The sequence below is a fragment of the Corticium candelabrum genome, chromosome 2 (assembly GCF_963422355.1).
Source record: "Corticium candelabrum chromosome 2, ooCorCand1.1, whole genome shotgun sequence".
Lineage (NCBI taxonomy): Eukaryota > Metazoa > Porifera > Homoscleromorpha > Homosclerophorida > Plakinidae > Corticium > Corticium candelabrum.
Genome location: NC_085086.1, coordinates 8636200 through 8648558, shown reverse-complemented (window position 1 = coordinate 8648558; position 12359 = coordinate 8636200). Strand labels below are relative to the sequence as shown.

The 12359-nt window shown below is 45.7% G+C and overlaps 3 protein-coding genes across 3 annotated transcripts in view; all 3 read right to left on the bottom strand.

The window, feature by feature from the left end:
- Window positions 1-2476, bottom strand: part of LOC134176475 (coagulation factor XII-like) — a 7022-nt gene extending 4546 nt beyond the window's left edge. Inside the window, exons 1-6 of the mRNA XM_062643145.1 lie at window positions 2440-2476; window positions 1345-2391; window positions 1157-1267; window positions 523-765; window positions 364-459; window positions 1-299 (exon numbers count right to left, since the gene is read on the bottom strand). The exon at window positions 1-299 is cut by the window's left edge and continues 1 nt beyond it. Of these exons, the coding sequence (XP_062499129.1) occupies window positions 1-299; window positions 364-459; window positions 523-765; window positions 1157-1267; window positions 1345-2391; window positions 2440-2476 (1833 nt within the window). The remainder of the gene's footprint in view (window positions 300-363; window positions 460-522; window positions 766-1156; window positions 1268-1344; window positions 2392-2439) is intronic.
- Window positions 2477-2533: 57 nt separating this feature from the next.
- LOC134198498 (uncharacterized) lies at window positions 2534-4270 on the bottom strand. The gene is made up of 2 exons (XM_062667910.1): window positions 3007-4270; window positions 2534-2833 (listed from the first exon to the last, which is right to left on the bottom strand). The coding sequence occupies exon 1, from the start codon at window positions 4213-4215 to the stop codon at window positions 3397-3399; it is 819 nt and encodes a 272-aa protein (XP_062523894.1). The 5' UTR covers window positions 4216-4270; the 3' UTR covers window positions 2534-2833; window positions 3007-3396.
- Window positions 4224-8433, bottom strand: LOC134176474 (uncharacterized). The gene is made up of 3 exons (XM_062643144.1): window positions 8289-8433; window positions 4312-7673; window positions 4224-4238 (listed from the first exon to the last, which is right to left on the bottom strand). Exons 1-3 carry the CDS (start codon window positions 8431-8433, stop codon window positions 4224-4226), a joined length of 3522 nt encoding a protein of 1173 aa, XP_062499128.1.
- Between the last annotated feature and the right edge of the window lie 3926 nt (window positions 8434-12359).

The following is a 12359-nucleotide window of genomic DNA, read 5'->3' as shown; positions in this document are numbered from 1 at the left end:
GCACTTCTTATTCAACACGGCCACGTCGACTCTCGCCGACACCTCGAACGGTCCTTCACTGCCGACATGAAACTGCACGACATATTGTCCCAACTGTTTGCTTCCGATCTTTCGTATGCGAAGAACGGTGCGACGTCGATTGAGCGAATACTTACTAGCACGAGATATCGTGTCGACAGGCGAAGACTCACCTTTGCGAAACCATTGAAATCGAGTAAAGTTTGAATATTTTTCTAAGCAGGACGTGTCAAGATTTAGATTAACATTTTGGCCAATTTTAACAATTTTGTTTTTGAAATCTATAAATAATATGTAAACAATAGAGATTAGGCAAAATTACGAATTATTAGTTTTATTTCCTACTTTCTTTGCAGCAAAAAGCTCCGTTTCCGACAAACCCTCGATTACATGTGCATCTGCCTCCGTCGCGTGTAGCATGTCGATCACACTGCCTCGCATCTAATTAACATATCACGTGACATCGAGTTTTTCTCATTTTAAAATAGAATGCTCGAGTCTTACCGATGCAAACTTTTCCGTCTCCAATGAAGTCTCGATAGCAATGGCATGTGTAGAGGCGACCTTGCTTTCGTTGGCAATAGCCGTTTACATCGCAATCGTGGAAACCAGGAGTGCAGGGATCTGCCAACGCACACGAGGTACCTACTCTGTGGAATCCAGTCTTGCACGCACAAGTAGCAGACGTTCCATCCGTTGTGCATGTTTCATTTTTCGCGCACGTATGAAGATCAGGACTACAAGGGTCTGTAAAAAAGGTGCACATACAGTGGCGTAGAGTTTACGAACAGGAGAGGGGGGAGGGGTGATGAGGGGCTGCACTGTGGACGCAATGGGTAAACAGAATTTTTAAAAATGTTCTAGCTTTTTTCCTTTGTCTGTGGAGTGGTAACAACTGTAGGCTTAAGTGTTATGTAGCTATAGTAGTTAATGATAGACCAACACGAATAAGTCTCCAAACCCCAGAGAAAATATTACTAGCCTCGCTTCTCCGGACCTCATTCATGCACAAATGTTACACACAAACATTATCAAGAAGGCTTTAGCCCAGCCTCCCGGCTTCATATACGCCAGTGTATGTTACTACATGTTACTACAGTAGCTATGCACGTTTTGCGAGGAAAATATTTGTACTCACCAAATGTGCAGTGAGTGCCATTTCCATTATATCCCAACTCGGTTCGACATCGACATTGATTTGTTGACGTGCACTCTGCACTGGGGTCGCACTCCACGTAGCCACACATGTCTAAAAAAGGAGCATGTATTTAGACATGCACAGTCAGTGTGTTCGTATATGATATAGAACTCTCGCTCAGATCTCACCACAAACAGGGACGTCGCCCGGACAGCTGCACGGATCATCGCAGTCTCGCGACAACTTGAAACATCTAAGAGCGAGTCTACTGCAAGAGTTTCTCGCGTTGTGATGCTTCCAACTAACGCACACTTGTGCGTCTCTCGACTTGTACACAGCCAGTGGATTCCCATATGTATAGTTAGCAGCAGAAGTGTTCTCCTCAAAATGTCGGCTATTCACATGGTATCCCTGTAGACGATTACTCGTCGAGTTGCCCTCTCTTTTCTCCCAAACAGCAAAAATGGCACCGTTAACCGGATACTCGATGATTGATGGATATTCCACCGAGGCTTTGCACGTACGGAAGGAAATATGTTCGTCTCTGGTGTCCCATCCGCCCGAATCGGTTTCGCATACCTTTGCGCACGTCGGCGCCGCCAGCGTCGAATTGTTTTCGATCAAATAGCAAATGCGAAGGCAGCCGTCAGCGCCATCGCTGTGCAAATTGATAAACGATTGGCGCACGGACGTGAATCTAATGAGTCTGCCAAAGTTTGGAAGATCACCAATTGGAGCTCTTCCCGAGGCCAGTTCCGTTCGCAATAGAAGCGCATCCATCCCGGCCGGCATTGTGCCGAAATGCTCCAGCTGTGAGACAAACACGAAAGACTGACTGCGCGAATGATACGCAACCGTCGGTTGCTTCACGTTTGAAATGTATGAGAAGACAGAACGAGCCAAATGAAAGTTGCCATGTCTGGTTAAGTAAATTGCCGTGATTTCTGTAATTTTTCTTGCATTCTTCAATTCGACAGCAATGACAAAGCCGTTGGTGATCGGGTTATAAACGAGGGAAGACAGTTTTTCGATGTCTGTTGGTTGTCTGAGTTCATTGTATCCGCTTACGGATAGAACTGGATTAGAGAGTTCCAGTATCAAACCGGATGACACGACTTGAGACAAAACCACTAGATGGTTGGAGTTGATTCTTGTAGCACGAAAAAGATATGAAACAAGGTAATGCTTGTATTGAAGATTGTAAGCAATTTTTGGACATCCTTCGACTGATGTACCTATTGAATAAAGTATATACAGTACAACATACATACATACTAGATGACCAGGCCTAATTTGAGGTTGGGTATGGCCATAAGCCATAATCCTATATGTACGAGAAGCTGATATCAAATTCATATCATCTTATTAAATACAAGCTCCAATGCCCGGCTTCGCCCGGGGGACAACACCCGGGGGACAACACCCGGGTAATAGTTTAATGACACAAATTATTGATTTGCAGACACTGTTTGCTATTAATGACAGACAGACAGTACAGAAAAACACACAAACAGACAGACAGGTCGCTTTTATAGGTAGAGATTACAGCAGAGAGTATCTAAAAATGCGTTTGATGGTTGGAGAGGCAGAGGGGGTGTAGCCAAGTCACGTACAGTTTGTATAGAGAGATCTTTGTAGATTTCCAAACTCTCTGGTCTAGAGTGTTGGTTATCATCCCTGTGCAAAAAAAAGTTGCAATCACAGCACAAACCAATTACACTAACTTATGCCCTTGTCAGTGCAACCCAAGCCAGACCACGTGGAGGTCAGGGCATATACTGGCTCAAAAAATTGGTTGAGACATGCTCAACCTGGAGCTCTCGCTCCGGTGGTATTTGAACGTTATGTACCTGCTTGATGTCTTCAGCATAGGTCTCTTTGAGAAATTGATGCATCACCAGCTGCTGCAGCCGCCAAAACGGTCTACTTTGTCCTGTTTGTTGCTGTGTGATACATATTGTCTACCTACCTTTTAGTGCATTATTGTAGTGTTTTGTCTGTTTAGTCGTTAGTCATTAATGTTTATCTAATTGACCATGTGTGCATGATTAAAAGCGGTGTCTTGAATGTTCAGTTGGGCTGAATGTACAGCCATGCAAAGGCACAGTCTGAGATGTCATGGAGTGCTTGCACACTCCTATTAACAGTCAACCTCTTCTAAGCTAACCCTGGTTCAGTCGCTGTTGGCCAGCATCATAGGTGATGTTGGGCATGAATGCCTGCAGTGAATATAAAGATGATCATCTTGTCGACAGCACTTCCTGGTACACTACGTTTTTGGTTTTTCCTTCTTTTGCCAAGAAAGTTAGTCCATGTTTGGAGGCAACTCTAGAAATGCCAACATAAAGCTGTCCATGGCTAAAGGATGGCTCGTGTAGATCTAGCCCTGCCACAGCTAAGGTCTGCCCTTGTGCCTTGTTAATAGTCATAGCAAAGCAGACCTTAACTGGAAACTGAAGTCGTTTGAATTCAAATGGTAGTCCAGTATCACTGGGAATTAGTGGTATCTTTGGCAGATACACGTCCTGGGCTTTATGCGGTCCAGTAGCAATAGTTGCTTCCAGACAGTTGTTCATCATTCTCTTTAGTATAAGACGTGTGCCGTTTGCAATCCCAGGAGCCAGATTTCGAACAACCATTAGAGGAATTCCCACCTTTAGAGCCAGTTTATGAGGAGGCATACCAGCAGGTTCCAGGGAGTTAAGAAACTCCGAGGGATAGTGTACTGCATCATCATCTCTGACCGTATCAATTGATTTATAGATCTTTATCTCTCCAGGAAACAGCTGAAGCATCTCCCAGTTAATATCACGAATGGAGACATTGTGTGGTGCGAGAATAGCTCGTTGCATTAGCCATTCGAAGTCTTGGTAGTGATGTTGCAAGTTTGGGTACACTCGCTCTATCAAGGTCTGAGGAGAGTCGGTAACTGTGCCAAGATCTTCTGGAATGAAGATGGTATGACGTCCTTCAACTACCGGTATATGACCGTTCCCAACTCGCAGCAAGAGACTTGCAAACTCAGCAGCGTTGGCGTCACCGTAGAGATAAGCTCTCATGTTAGTTGTCAAAGAATGTGTTTCTACGTGTTGCCATAAATGTGATGACTTGATGCAGGCATCAATTTCATTGGCTCGTGTACCTCCTCGAATGACTGGTAATGTCTGACGAAAGTCCCCAGACAGGACAACTAAGATACCGCCAAATGGTCTTGAGGACTGCCTTAGGTCTTGTAATGTGCGATCTAAAGCCTCAAAAGCTAGTTTGTTAGCCATGGTTGCCTCGTCCCAAAATATAACGGCACATTCCTGTAGGAGTGTAGCCTTTGATGAACCTCGCTTGAGGTTGCACATAGGAAGGTCTGTGGTCATGAGATTAAGCGGTATCTTGAATGTTGAATGTGCTGTCTTCCCATTTGATAGTAGCTGTGCCGCAATGCCACTGCTGGCGACAGCAAGGGCGACAAATCCTCTTGATCTGAGGCGTGCCAGGGAAAGGTTAATCAGGTAGGTTTTACCTGTGCCACCTGGGGCATCAATAAAAATAATCCCTCCTTGCCCATGGTCCACCATATCTGTAATGCGAAGGTCAATGTTGCGTTGGTCAATCGTCAAATTCGTTTCATTTTCGTCTACAAATTGTTGCAGTGCTTCTCTGTCATAAGATTTTTCTCTAAGTAGGTCAACTGTCAGTCTGTCTTCATGTCCCCTGTTTACAGGCGGCAGTCCGTACTCTTCAAGTTTCTGTCCACTCATCTGCTGTACTAATTCCTGTAGTCGAAAGAGACACTCGTTGTACATATCATCACTATAGTCCATGTCAGGCTGTCGAGCTTCCCTCCTACACTGATGCAGTATGTCATCAGTCATATCATTTCGATATGCAGACCATATGGCAAGAGGGTCAGCAACATCACACGTGGTCAATATAACAGCAAACAGAGCACGTAGTGTAGATGCTCCGGCTCGCATGGCTGCCTCTTGCATGGCCATGGCCCAATGCAAGTCTTCTTCCAACAAACCCATGCAGTTACATGCTTCGCGAAAAGTCTGGCACTTTCGTGCATCAATCGTAAGCAAGTCATCAAAAGAGCAAGGTCCCCGCTTATGGTGAAGCAGAAGGCGTAAAAAGAAGCATTCCTGTTGCTTAGGATGCACGGCGTACACTCGACCAATGACCTCACTTTTTTTAAATGAAGTTATTTGACCATCACTGTAAACAGCTGTGCCAAGCCTTCGAGGGTTCCACGTTTTGGTGCCTGAATGAAATGTGAAGTACTCGGGCACATTTACATAAAGCAAATTTTGAACAAACCTCTGGTCGGGCGTAGCAAGCTGGTCAAGATCTGGACGATACCGAGCGCAGAGATCAAAAAAAGCTGTCAACGTGGTTTTAGGTGGACGTTGAGCAAGAGCAACAGCATTTTGATCATTGTAAACAACCCTCTGCCCATTTAGTAGGTGGACATGAAGGTTTGTCACTGCTGGATGACGATCGTGAATGGTAAAGTTCAGTATTCTCCAGCAAGCTTCACTGCAACTGACGTATCTTGCTGTCTGGTACAGATCTATTTCATCGATAGGTTGGGTTTTTTCTAGCGAAAAAACTGCCATGTCCCTGCCCTTGTTGACATACTTTAGGACATACTTGATAGACTTGACACTTGTACAAAGCTCTACGTTGATATGACAGGCAAACATTCGGCAGAGGTAGGGAGAGTAAGGTACTACCCATCGATTGTCTATACAGACATCGTTACCTTTGATCTTCTTTATTCCTTGATGGCCACAATCATCGGGTTTACGTCGTCGATATAATGGATAACCATCATGGCCGCTCTGAGTATCACTTTTAAACTCTTTCGGGTAACGTTTCGTGCATGCTCCATCTCGCATGCAGGGTGAGTGCTTGTCTATGCGACCGCAAGGGCCATGAATCATGTTTGTCATGACTATATCAAACAGCACCTTGTCAGAGTTAGGGTCAGGCAACTCAGCGGAAATAGCGGCATCGATGTCATCAGCATGAATGCTGTGCTCTGCAGGTAACCAAACTAAAATATGAGCATGTGGCAGACCACGTTTCTGCCATTCAATGGAACACAGGTATGCAATAGTCTTGCCGAAGATGCAGTGCTTGGTCAACTGTTTGATGAGTTCCTTTCTTTTTAGGTTAAAGACACGTGCAATTAGGTCTGGACGATGTTGTGCTGTCTGCATGGGCAGCAGTTCATCAGTGATTTCTTTCCAGCCGGGATTGCACGTCATTGTGATAAAAAGAGAAGGCCTACCAAACTTTCTAACATAGCACATGGCATCCTGTGTACGTTCATGCATGTACCGTGGTCCTCCAGTATAGGAGCTAGGTAAGATCACCGTCTTACCGATGTTTGTTGGATCTCCATCACTTGCCAGAAGTGCATCTCTCAACTCACCATATTGTTCAGCTCGAAGTTTTGTTTGCTCTCGCCGAAGGAAGCACAGCCGTTCGGTCTCTATTTTGGCGTACATGTCAACAACATATTGTTGCATCAGTCTCTGACACCGTAGCAAGATGTTAAAGTCTGCACCACCTCGCATCATCAGTCGATACGCATAATGTTTCATCGCAGATACTTTGTACTGGTTTGGGACTGGTTGGTCAGGAAAATAGTATCCATCATCTCCATGTGGAAGTATGAGAGGATACTGCAAAGCATCATAGCTGCGATGAGTTTCAGCTATTCTTGTAAGGCTGCCATCAGACTTACGAAGGACAATGTCTCTCTTTCCATGTTCTTCTGTGACCATAAGCACAGCTACCTCATCACACATTGGAGCATTAAACCGCCCTCTGTGTTCTCTAGGAGGCCTCTTGTCAGCATGAATCACAACCTTGTACTGCTGATCATATTCACGGAGAACGTCTTTGGCTAATTTAAAACTCTGCACATACCTATTGATGGCATGAAGCATGTTTTGTAAACCCTCAATGATATTTATCCTCAAACCAGGAACAATGCCTTGTCTTACTTGTATCTCTCTCTCCACATCACCCAAAAAGTAGATTTGAGCAAATTTGGATTCTTCATTAGGCAAAGGGCACAGGCTTCCAATGAGGTGGTACACTTGACCTTGCACTTTGAAGCAAGGATTCCATCCATGTGTTTCCTTAATTTCATTGCAACCCATTGATGTCATCTGAAAAGCTGAATTGTACTTGCGAATATTTGTAAGGAAATGCCTAGACGTTTCTGAGTCACCTAGAAGCAATGATTTTAGCAAGAGCGGTGGATCTTGCAGAGTTGCCAGTTTCACTTTTCCGCTACTGCAACACATGCCAGGTGCTTCTCCTTTCCACTTCATAGCGCCGCAGTTGACACACACGTTTGTCATAGAGCCAATACAACACGGAAGTGGAGGTTGTGCTGCATCATAGTTCAGAGCTGGTGGAATATTCGGTTGCTGTCGCACTCTTCTTGCAGTATGTCTTTCTCGATCACTGTGAAGTCGTCGCTGTCTAGCTAGCTCATCTTCCGCTGCACGCGCTGCAGCAGTTCTGTTGCAGTGGGCGGCCAATCGTTCTTGTCTGGCTAGCTCATCTTCCGCTGCACGCGCTGCAGCGGTTCTGTTGCAGTGGGCGGCCAATCGTTCTTGTCTGGCTAGCTCATCTTCCGCTGCACGCGCTGCAGCAGTTCTGTTGCAGTCGGAGGCCAATCGCTCGTGTCTGGCTAGCTCATCTTCCGCTGTACGCGCTGCAGCAGTTCTGTTGCAGTCGGCGGCCAATCGTTCTTGTCTGGCTAGCTCATCTTCCGCTGCACGCACTGCAGCAGTTCTGTTGCAGTCGGCGGCTAATCGTTCTTGTCTGGTTAGCTGATCTTCCGCTGCACGCGCTGCAGCAGTTCTGTTGCAGTCGGCGGCCAATCGTTCTTGTCTGGCTAGCTCATCTTCCGCTGCACGCGCTGCAGCAGTTCTGTTGCGGTCGGCGGCCAATCGTTCTTGTCTGGCTACAGTGTGTTCATCTACGCGAGTTCTAGCAGTGGTATCACGATTAATCTGAAGTCGTCGCTGTCTGTCTAACTCGTTTTCGTTCGCGCGAGCCGTAGCGCTTCTGTGTCTGTCGCTGTCTAGTCGCCATTGTCTAGATGCCTCACCTTGCTGAGCACGCGCTCTCGCCACTCTATCTCTACCGCAGTCCAAACGTTGCCGTCTCGCTACTTCGTCTTCTTCTAAACGTCTCCGTTTTTGACTGGCTGCAGCTGCCGATGAAAAAACTGTCTTTCGTCTCTTCGGAGGCATTGTAAAAACGACGCAAAATGTCGCGTATACACTTGCAAATCCTATATTGCGCAGCTAGTAGACTGTAATGTTTTGGCGACAGTAGAGTGTAATGTTTTGTCAGTAACCGTTTACTGTCACTAATTAGCCGTGGTGTTAGTTCACTAAAGGCATATCAAGTGCGTTGACATCTGTGACGTTTGCTATTAATTAAGATAACGTAAGATTATCGGCAGTGCGAAAGATCCTGTACAGACATCGGCACTTCTCTCCGCTGCAGGGAGTGCATACTGTCCGATGTCAGGAACGGGCCGGTAAATTCGGTGTAGATACGTAGTGATTAGTTGAAGTCACGTGCAATACTTACGCGGATAATCCGTTCCCCGTATACAACGAATGCCGACTCGCGTCATTTCGACAGTCCCGCTGAACGTCGTCTCTTCGAAGACGTTGCTGGCGTTTCGGGGAACAGGTGCATCAAACACGGCAGCTCTTCAACGGTCGTATCTAACGAAGTCACGACGCGTACCGACTGTCGTCATTTCGACGGTCCCGCTGAACGTCGTCTCTTCGAAGACGTTGCTGGCGTTTCGGGGAACAGGTGCATCAAACACGGCAGCTCCTCGACGGTCGCAGACTGGCAAACGACTGTGTGCGTATTTTTTCGAGACCCGGATATCAGCAAGAATATCTTCCTTTTCCCGACGTCGCCGGCAATAGACGACACGCTCGGCGCGTACCGTCCGACGTCGGGAACGGGCAGTCTAAATTCGGTGGAGACACGATGCGCCGTTCCGGAGATATTCGCGCGCGAGCGGAAGCGAGCGCGATCGGCGGGAAACGGCGTCGTCGTGGGAGAAGTCAGGAAGACGACCGCGGTCTGACTTTCGAGCTGAATGAATTCGGCGTGCGCGAGCGAAATTCGGCCGAGATCGGACTCGCCGTCTTCGAGAGACGCTCGTACGTACGGGCACACAGACAGACAGACAGACAGACACACACACAGACACCTGTCCTTTATATATAGAGATACCAATATATATTATTTGCAAAATATACAATATATATTATCATTTATGCAAATTAACAATGTGCGGGGATGTAGACGTGTGTGTGTGTGTGTGTGTGTGTGTGCGCGCATGTGCGTGTGCGCCTGTGCATGTGCGAGGGCATGTACTTGAACGTGTGTGTGTGAGCGTGTGCGTACGTGTGTGTATGTATTTTCAAAACGGCGTGTCGCAGAGCCACTAAATTTGCTCGCGCACACCGAACCAATCAAAGTAGATAGTGAAGGTGTCAGTGTGTCGCTCTCTTTCATGAAAAATGTGAAATCTTACCGATCGAACCCCTTCCACTCAGGCGCGAATTCCTCGAGAACGACGCATCGGATCTCTATTACATTTAAACTGCCCGTTCCTGACCTCGGATGGTATGCATGGAGTGTGCTGTTGATTACTGGCGACGTCAATAAGAGCAAAACATTTTTAATATGTATGGGTATTTATAATACGGCTACCTTTTCTTAACCATCTACGAGCGTTGAATTCTGTCATGTTCGCTACACACGCAGAGCGTAGCGTGGCATGGGTTAGACCGTGCTAATATATAGCCCATCTTTTGTATGCACGGTGACAAAATTGTGTACTGTAAATACGCGTGAGGATCAAAGCTCTCTAGAGAATATACACCACCCTTTCTCCAGCCATTGATTCTACCAATAAAAGTGGGCGCATCTATAAAAATGGGCGTGTTCATAGCATCGTGAAGTTTAGCCCCCGTTTCTAGGGGTCACGCTACGCCCCTAATATTCTTACATGTGTTTTCTACAATAGCAGCAAAGTTTTCAAAGACTTCAAAGTAACAATGTCCAACGAGACTGTCGAAATACTATTAAGTTAAAGCTGCCATGACTTGGTCACATACACGGAAAACAAAGTATCCAGGAGGTAGTGTTGCTTCCTCCTAATTATGTATAAGGCTTATAACAAAAAGTCGGACTCATTTGCTCTGGCAAAGAACGAGAAAATCAGCAATAGGCGAAAATAGTGTTAATTTGCCCTTCACATTTGATCACACACAGGAAACAGCTTAATCCATATCCTGAATTTTGTGTTGTCTTCTCTCAATAAGTTCTGTGTATACGCCAAAATTTAACATATTATTAGTTGATTTAATAACTTCACGACGGTTCGGAACATGCCCACTTTTATTTGTTGTTGAGATACGGGTTGGGTGCACTAGCACGTCAAAATCATCTCGGGAACGGAACACGGCTATTTCGCCGGCCACTAGAATCTCTCCTAGCGACTCCTGTCTGAGTGGTTTTTGAACAGGCCTCATGTATGATCATCAATAGTGTTGCGAGAGCAGTAAAACTTGCCTACGTGAACGCAAGCTATTGTGCCCTCGCCTGGTCGACACAGGCCGAGATGCGAAGCGTACATGATAAGTTCCTTATGGCCGTTTGACGTCTAATTATTGACTGATATGGTAGAATCAGCAGAGAGTGGTGTATATCAGTATCATGGACTCTAGCCCATGCCACGTTGCGTTCCTGAAGCAATTATACACCTGCTCGTGCAACAGCAGCAACACCTTCGAAGTGACGACAACGGGAATGTTGAATAGCTGCAAGTTTAGGCCCAATTTGGTCACACATACGGGGAGCAATCTATCCGGAATTTTGTTTGCTTCCGCCCAATAATCGAAGTGAATACACGTTAATTAACTTAATTAATTAGTCCGTGCAAAAAACGGACTGATCAACTACTGTTATATAGATAAACATATACTCTACAGTTGTTATAATTTAGTACAAATTGCATAGTAATTGATCAATAATATATTTTGAAAATATGCAATACCTGTTACATTAGCCGTTAGTCTTCTTGGTGGTTGAAGGTAGCTCCCGGTCGAACTTAGTCTTGCTAGAAAAATCTCGTCACCGTATCCGTCCGAGTTGGAATCACAGTCATAAACTGCAACAAGTTCATTCAAATCCGGGTTGAAGACAACGTCGTGACAAACAACACAACACGTGTTTGTTGCCAGTGTTATATCAGCAATAGGCGTAGCTGGTGTAAAGGATCCAACAAGAGGCAAGATGTCCGTCCAGTCCACATCGTCTGTATGTTCTCTGTCGGTGAGATCGACAGCAGTTACAGCATAGCGAACGACAGCCGATTCGGTACTACATTTGTCTCTCCAGTTCGTTGGATGGCTCGAACTGACCGTCGCTATTGGACTCAGACGAGCAACGTCGAACTGTTTGTCACTTTGAAATGTGCGGTAGATGTTGTATTTCGTTACGGGTATACGAACTGATGTATTTACAGGCGACCACGTCAGATATCTCGCTTCGCCATCTTGACGAGCAGCAACACCCTCGACTCGATATAGCGTCGCTCGTCTTGATCGTTTAAATTCATTATCTCCTGCAGCTCAAATTAACAACAGCAAAGCCTTCATCTAGATAGATGTCTGTAGTAAAAAAGGCTTCAAACATGTCTATACCTTTCAGTAACTTCATCGGTTCGTCTCTTCTGTCGGAAGTGATAGTAGTAGTTTGACGACGTCCGGTTTCAACAGCTAGTAGTCTGTTTACGCTGTCCGACAGTGCATATCCTGATAGACAAGAGTACTAATATTATAAACAAAAGAATCGAATGCTCTAGCTACTCAAGCTGCCAAAGATTTCGTTGTGTCTATTCCTCCAGGCTAGGTTTACGCATAGCGTGAGTCTGTTGTCATGCAGTGAGAAGAGGATATTCGATGGTTAGTTGGAGCAGTGGCTGCTATCGCTTTGGTGGTAAATGATTTGAAGTCTTTTATATATTGATGCTAGCTATGCAACAGTCAGATCTACAGTCTACTAAAATCTGAACTGCCAAAAAAGGCAAGACTGTTGAAGACGCCATTGCGTAGCTCATACTTAGGACTGTATTCTT

Bases quoted from the DNA above. Each gene is read 5' to 3' on its own strand.
- LOC134198498 (XM_062667910.1), bottom strand. From the start codon at position 4,215: ATGAGAGCTTATCTCTACGGTGACGCCAACGCTGCTGAGTTTGCAAGT.
- LOC134176474 (XM_062643144.1), bottom strand. From the start codon at position 8,433: ATGCCTCCGAAGAGACGAAAGACAGTTTTTTCATCGGCAGCTGCAGCC. The intron at 7,674-8,288 runs GTGAGGCATCTA...CAGCGCGTGCAG, and splicing joins GAGAGCGCGTGCTCAGCAAG to CGGAAGATGAGCTAGCTAGA.